Source organism: Grammomys surdaster, unplaced genomic scaffold (genome assembly GCF_004785775.1).
Source record: "Grammomys surdaster isolate TR1022 unplaced genomic scaffold, NIH_TR_1.0 125863, whole genome shotgun sequence".
Taxonomy (NCBI): Eukaryota; Metazoa; Chordata; class Mammalia; order Rodentia; family Muridae; genus Grammomys; species Grammomys surdaster.
The window spans coordinates 1,996,094-2,003,289 of record NW_021620689.1 but is presented as its reverse complement, the minus strand read 5'-3'; the positions used below and the strand labels follow the sequence as shown (position 1 = coordinate 2,003,289).

General features: G+C 46.0%; 1 protein-coding gene across 1 annotated transcript in view; it reads left to right on the top strand.

Moving 5' to 3' along the window:
- Positions 1-7,196, top strand: part of Inpp5b (inositol polyphosphate-5-phosphatase B) — a 63,753-nt gene that overhangs the window by 51,476 nt on the left and 5,081 nt on the right. The window contains 4 exon segments of the mRNA XM_028790120.1: positions 1,775-1,885; positions 2,567-2,729; positions 3,570-3,805; positions 5,905-6,018. Of these exon segments, the coding sequence (XP_028645953.1) occupies positions 1,775-1,885; positions 2,567-2,729; positions 3,570-3,805; positions 5,905-6,018 (624 nt within the window).

Sequence of the window (7,196 nt, the reverse complement as noted above, 5' to 3'; positions counted from 1 at the left end):
ACAACAGCGAGTGGAAGAGAGAGAGAGAGGCAGGTCCAGGGAAGCAGTCAGTGGGTTCTGTAGAAGGACGAATAGCTGTGGCGAGGGACAGGCCAGTAGACTGTTGTGGACTTTGAACTGTGTAACAAGCACTTGTAACACTCAGGGTGCCTGGATACCAGGCTGGGGCTTGATATTCTGATAGTCACCACAGGTAGCAATGTGTCCCTTCTGCCAGAGGTAAGGGAAATGACTCCTTTAAGAAGAAGGGAACTGCGCCGGGCAGTGGTGGCACACGCCTTTAATCCCAGCACTTGGGAGGCAGAGGCAGGTGGATTTCTGAGTTTGGGGCCAGCCTGGTCTACAGAGTGAGTTCCAGGACAGCCAGGGATACACAGAGAAACACTGTCTCAAAAAAAAAACAAAAAACCAAAAACAAACAAACAAACAAAAAAAAAAAACAAAAAAAAAAAAAAGAAGAAGGGAGCTGATTTCACAAGTTCCTGAGGAGTGTTTTTATCTAACCACAGGAAACCCTCCTATGCTCACAGCCTGAGCTCATTTCTAGATATATGGACTACCTAAGACTCATTTATCTACTATCAATGTATGGCTATAACATTACTTAGCTTCCATCCCTACCCCTGTACACACACACACACACACACACACACACACACACACACACACATACACACTCTATAATGTTGTGTCTGCTCCCAACAGCTCCTACCAGTTTTAAACAAAGATTTAACTAACTTTTTGGTGACAGGGGCTTGCTATGTAGTCCAGGCTAGCCTCAAACTCAGAGATTTGGATTAAAAGTATCTATCACCATGCAAGGCAAGATTTATTTTTAATTTATGTGTATGAGCGTTTCACCTGCATGCCTGTATGTGTACTGCCTGCATGGTTAGTGCTCCCAGAGACCAGGAGAGGACATGACTCCCCTGGCAATAGTGTTACAGATGGTCGTTAAGCCATCATGTGGGTAAGAGAGCCTGTTCTCAGCTCTCCTCACCTATACTTCCACCAGCCGCAGATGAGCTTAGTTCTCCATAACCTCACCAATCAATTTTTCAATCTTTTCAGTTAATACAGTGAGCAAAAGAGAGCGAGTGCCCGTGGCTTCTGTGTTTGTGCCATCTGCCTGTTCTCCAGGGTGTAGCAGGGTAGACATGGGTCAGAGTCTGAAGTTAGAGAAGAGCCTAAGACCAGCTGTGGTGGCGCTGGCCGTTAAGCTGTGAGCGTGTGTGTGTGTGTGTGTGTGTGTGTGTGTGTGTGTGTGTGTACAGGGGTAGGGATGGAAGCTAAGTAATGTTGTAGTCATTTTATTGTTGAAAATGAAAAGTATTTATAATTAAAATAGGGAAGGGAGAGCCTGACATTCTCCCTTCTTGCTGATGAGCTTGAGTTAAAAGAGCTGAGAAGTACAGCTTTGTATCAAAACCACAGTGGGGGTGGGGGTGAGGGCCCACTGTTGGCCTTTGGGTGGGGGCAAGCAGCACAGAGATAGAAACTCAGCGTCTTTTGGCCAAGACCTGAGACCCAGCAGGAGAGGCTACCAGGACGCTCCACTGTCGTCCTGCTGACCAGGAGGCAGGCGGGTGGCCTTTCCGTAGCTGGGGGAGTCTTCGGAGTCTGTAACTGATTGGGTTATCTGTTTATGAACTAAATCTACTTAGCTTTCACTTCCTGAAATGCCGTCAGTTTCTGATTTGCCTAGCACACTGAACACTGAGAAGGAAGGATGGACAGAAGGCTCCACACTCAGTTTCTCACCTTTCCCTCCCAGGTGAGGGTCGTCAATGACGAACTCTACCGGAAGACCCTGGAGGAAATTGTCCGCTCCCTGGATAAAATGGAAAATGCCAACATTCCTTCTGTGACACTCTCCAAGCGGGAGGTAGGAAAGGCCCAGACCTGCTAAGATGTTAGCATCAGGGGTTGGGAGCTGGCTGGCTCAGTTGGTAGGACCTGAGTTCAAGTTCTAAAACTCATGTTGGGTGGTAGCATGGCCTTTATTCCCAGAACTTGGGGGGCAGAGCCAGTGGATCTCTGAATTCAGGCTAGCCTGTTACAGACCAGCTAGGGCTACATACTGAGACTGTCTTAAGAAGAAAATGGGGTTTATAGGAAGACACTTTATGCTGTAGATGTGCAGCCCCTTTGGCAGAATGAGCTGGATCTTCAGGTCATGGAGCAGTTTGAGGATGGTGTTTTGGAAATGGTTTTGGATATAGAAGATGGGGGGCTGGAGAGATGGCTCAGTGGTTAAGAGCACAGGCTGCTCTTCCAGAGGTCCTGAGTTCTAATCACAGTAACCACATGGTGGCTCACAACCATCTGTAATTGGATATAGAAGATGGAAACTTTGTTTGCTTCAGGAAATTTACTTATAAAAACAAACTTGTGCTTTAGCCTGCGTAGGCTACTGGTCTTCAGTGGCCACTGTGCCCGCCCAGCTAAATACATTTCAAATAGGTGGTCCTTATTTTCTTCCCAAGACAAATAGTTATTCCGGTTAGAGTGGGTGCACAGCTCAAGAAGAGAACACTGGTTCTGACTGGTCCTTGTTTGTTCTCAGTTCTGTTTTGAGAACGTGAAATACATGCAGTTGCAAACCGAGTCCTTCACGATTCATAATGGCCAAGTGCCCTGTCAGTTTGAGTTCATCAACAAGCCCGACGAAAAGACCTACTGTAAGCCGTGGCTGACGGCCAAGCCCAGCAAGGGCTTCCTCCTGCCAGGTAACCCGTGTCTTCCTAGGCTCTGCTTTCTGAATGCCCTGCCTGTCCTTTTCATTTTTCTAAATAAGCTTTTTGCTTCTGAATGCTTTATTCTCTATCTAAAACTTTTGTTTGTTCGTTTTGTTTTTGAGACAGAGTCTCTCTGTTATGTAGCCCTGGCTATCGTGGAACTCACTGTGTAGCCCAAGGTGGCCTCACAGAGATCTCCCTGCCTCTGCTGGCTCGGAAATCATGCCCCCCCCCAATCCCTATAGCTGAATTCACCTATATATAAAACGTCCAGTGCTGAGGAACATGCGCTCAGTTTTAAGAACAGTTTAGTTGCTTGTGTGCTCCACAACCGTACGGAAGGTTCTGCTACCGTAGGACTCATCCCCACTGACCATCTCACTGTAATCAGTTCCCCATTATCCACCCTTATGGAGAAGGAGAAGTGATGGGTAGTCACCTAGAAATGGTAGCATCTCTGTCATGTGGCAGGAGGATTAAGGGTGTTTCCTGGGTAGTTCCCAGGTGATAACTTCCCTGGATCTGTGCAGGGGATGTTTTCATCTTACCTGACCCAGGGCTGGTCTTCTGATCCATCCCTTCTTACTGGACTGCTTCTCGTGGTTGAAGCTGTGCTATGCTACTTAGTACTCCAGCTTTTTGAAGGTCTGGCTGTCCAGTGTGCATGTGTTATCTTCACGTTTTGTGCTTCTCTGGTACCAAGCACACAGGTCCTTGTTGGATGATCTGTTTCCTTCCTTAACCTTTTCTGTCGCACGCTCTGCCCTCCTGCCTTTTCCTCTTTGTCCTGACTGCTCCCTAGCTGACTTTACTTTTACACTTGTTCTGCAGATTCTCATGTTGAGATTGAACTGGAGCTCTTTGTAAATAAGGCTACCGCTACAAAACTCAACTCAGGCAAAGACACGATTGAAGACATTCTGGTTTTACACTTGGCTCGGGGAAAGGATTACTTTTTGTCCGTGTCTGGGAACTACCTGCCCAGCTGTTTCGGGTCTCCCATCCATACACTGTGCTACATGAGGGAGCCCATCTTGGATCTACCACTGAAAACTGTGAGTGAGCTGGTGAGTAGTAAGCCTCGAGGAAATGCCTAGTCCTGGGAGCTTGGTTCACACACCTCATTTCTATACCTACCTTCCTGGATATAAGCATTTCGCAGCTTCCGAACTTGCTTAGTATTAATGCAACAAGCCACCCTCTAGTCAGAATGGCAGTGAACTGTCTTTCCTGACTCTTGTTTTTTTTCTTCCTGGTCCACTTAGACTTATACGTCCAATGTAATGAAGCAGCAGCTGTGTTGGCCAGTGGGTTGAAGGTAGTCTCTCTTGCCTGCATCAGTGTTGGCTGCCCTCTGTCTTCTGCACATGGGCCCTCAGCTTTACAGATGTGAGCTCAAGCTTCTGCAGCTAGAGGCAAGAGCAAGAGAGAAAAGCTAAGTTATTAATGGCATGGCTGACAGCTCACACAATATTAATTCTGTCTTACTGTGTGGTTTGGAGCAAGTTGTAAAGCCAGCACGGATTCCAGGATAGAGAGACTTCCTCCTGCTGTGGACAGCTGCAGAAGATAGCCAGTCTTTTTCTTTTTTTTTCTTATTTATTTTAAGACTTATTTATTTTTATTTATAGGAGTACACTGTAGCTGTCTTGAGACATACACCAGAAGAGGGCATTGGACCCCATGACAGATGGTTGTGAGCCGCCATTTGGTTGCTGGGAACTGAACTCGGGACCTCTGGAAGAGCAGTTAGTGCTCTTAACCGCTGAGCCATCTCTCCAACCCCAGTCTTTATTTCATATCCAAGCATATATACATGCATACAAGTGATGGCTGCATAGATTTGTGCTTTATAAAGAACAGAAGCTTAGCTTTCACAATTTGGGTGGCTGAAGTATATGATAAAGACCCCTGATGACTCACTTTCTTGGTTCATACATGGCTGTCTCGGTGTCCTCGTGTGGCAAGAGTGGGAGACTCTTGGTTTTCTTACTGCACACCAATCCCATTTGTGACCACACAATCTTCATGACCAGCCACCTCCCAAAGGCCCCACCTGGTGATTAAGATTCAACAAGGGAATCTGGGTAGGGTGGAGGAGGCACATTGCACGAGCATTCGGTATCCAACAAGCAGTGCATTAGAGAAACTTAGCCATGATCCTGTTTCTAGTGAAAGTTTCCACTTTAAAAAATTGTCATCTGGGGCTGAAAGATAGCTCAGTTGATAAAGTGCTTGCCATGCAGCCATGAGGTCTTGAGTTTAGTTCCCCAGAACCTACATAAAAGATACATGTCTGTGAACCCAGCTTTGGGGGATGGAGACAAGTTCTAGACAAATTGGAAGGTTCTAGGTTCAGTGAGAGACCCCTGTCTCAAAGAGTAAGTGGAAGTCAACTGAGGAAGACACTCAGTTGACCTCTGGCCACCACATGCATATGTACATCCATGCACATAACACACACACACCAAACAAACAATAAATACTGACAATCTGCAGGTCATCCTACAGTAAGCTTGCTCAGATACAGAAGGCTCCTATGGAGACCATCCTGATACAAGCTTGGCACTGATATAGGTAATTTGTGCCCTTTTTCCTTTAAATGCATATTTTCAGTTAGAGACTCTTGAACTAGCCTCTCTATCATTTAATATATGAAAACGGAAACCCAGTAAAGGAAAGCGAGTTGTCAAAGGTCATGTGGTGAGTGGCAGCAGACCTGGATCTTGGGCTTACAGTTTTGGGCTCACAAGTGTGTGCTCTTCCTCACTGGGTCACACAAAATACAGCCTCTCTGGTTCTCACAGTGGATTTCTAGGAGAACATTTTTTTCTTTTTCTTTTTTTTTTTTTTTTAGTTTTTCGAGACAGGGTTTCTCTGGAACATTTTTTTCTAAGAAGGCAGGGCATAAACTACCCATTCAGGGAAACTACTTGCCATCTCTCTCTACCCATCCTTAAAAATCACCTTTTTGTCACTCAATTGTACCACCTGGGCTTTTTGGGTTTTTTTGGGTTTTTTTTTTTAACCTCTGGAATGTCTAGTTAGTGGATTGAGACATTGTCCTTTCCTGTTGTTTGCTGTCCTCATATCATGCATTTCCTGAAGCCAGCCTGGTAGAAGTGCCACCTCATCATGACTTGTCATACTTTTTCTTTCGTTGGAGACGTTGATGCCAGTGCAGACTGCAGATGACAGGAGCCAGTTGGAGAAACCCATGGAAATCCCCAAAGAACTCTGGATGATGGTTGATTACCTATATAGAAATGCTGTCCAGCAGGTAGGTGGGGCTTAGCCAGTCAGACCTGACAGAGGCTGCCTTGAGAAAGACCTAGAACATTTTTTGTGTGTGGAAAACTTTTGTCCCAAGGAACCTGTGGGTCATCATTCTGTCCCCAGAAGGTTCCAGTGCCTATTTGATACTGGACCTTGATTCTCCATTGGGAAGCAAAGCAGCCTTCCCAGCACTGTGTTTCTTCCCCAAGCCTCTTCCTGGTCCCCTCGAGAAGGACTTCTGAATGCCCCCTGGGAGGTCATTTTGGAGTCTTCTGAGAATGGGAGGGCCTAACTTGTAGTACAGGCAGAGAAGAGATGGAACCCCAGGCCATGAGTCTGGAGGGCTGATTTCTAGAGAGAGTTTAGGCAGGCTTCCTGGGCTGGGATTAGTTGGTCAGTTTGGTCAGTTTGACTGACTTGGCTACAGGTTTGTGAGCTCCAGGCTTCAAAGCTGGGAATGGAAGAGGGTCCTAGGAGGCTAACAGGTTGGGGAGAATGCAGGGGATCACAGACAATTATGATATAATTTATTTAGCAGCACACAGACACTTTAGTCAGGCTGACGCAGGCAGACTGGTAAAGGTAAAGGCTCTTGCCTCTGATCTCAAAGCCATTGGGTTTTTTGTTGTTGTTTTAAGATTTATTTATTTATTATATATATATATATATGTACACGGGAGCTGTCTCCAGACACATCAGAAGACAGCATTGGATCCCTTTACAGATGGTTGTGAGCCACCATGTGGGTTCTGGGAATTGAACTCAGGACCTCTGGAAGAGCACTGTTCTTAACTGCTAAACCGCCCCCTCAAGGTCATGTTTTTAGATATTCTAATCTTGCAGCCAAATATCTTCCTATTTTCTCTTCCTTCCCTTCCTCTTCTCCCCTCCCTACTCCTTTTCTCTACCCTCCAGTGCCGGGGATCAAACTCAGGCCCCATGCATGTTAGGCAAGAGCTCTCTACTAAGGTAGACTTCCAGCCTAGCAACATACGTTCTTAGAATATTCTGTTCTCCGTTTAATTTCAGTTTTTCTAGATAGAGTCTAATAGCACAGTCTGGCCTTGAACTTGCTATGTAGCTGAGAATGACTGAACTTCTAATTCCGACTCTTCTGCCTCCACTTCTGAATTGCTGAGATTACAGCTGTGCCCGCCTCACTTGGTCTATGATGAGATTACA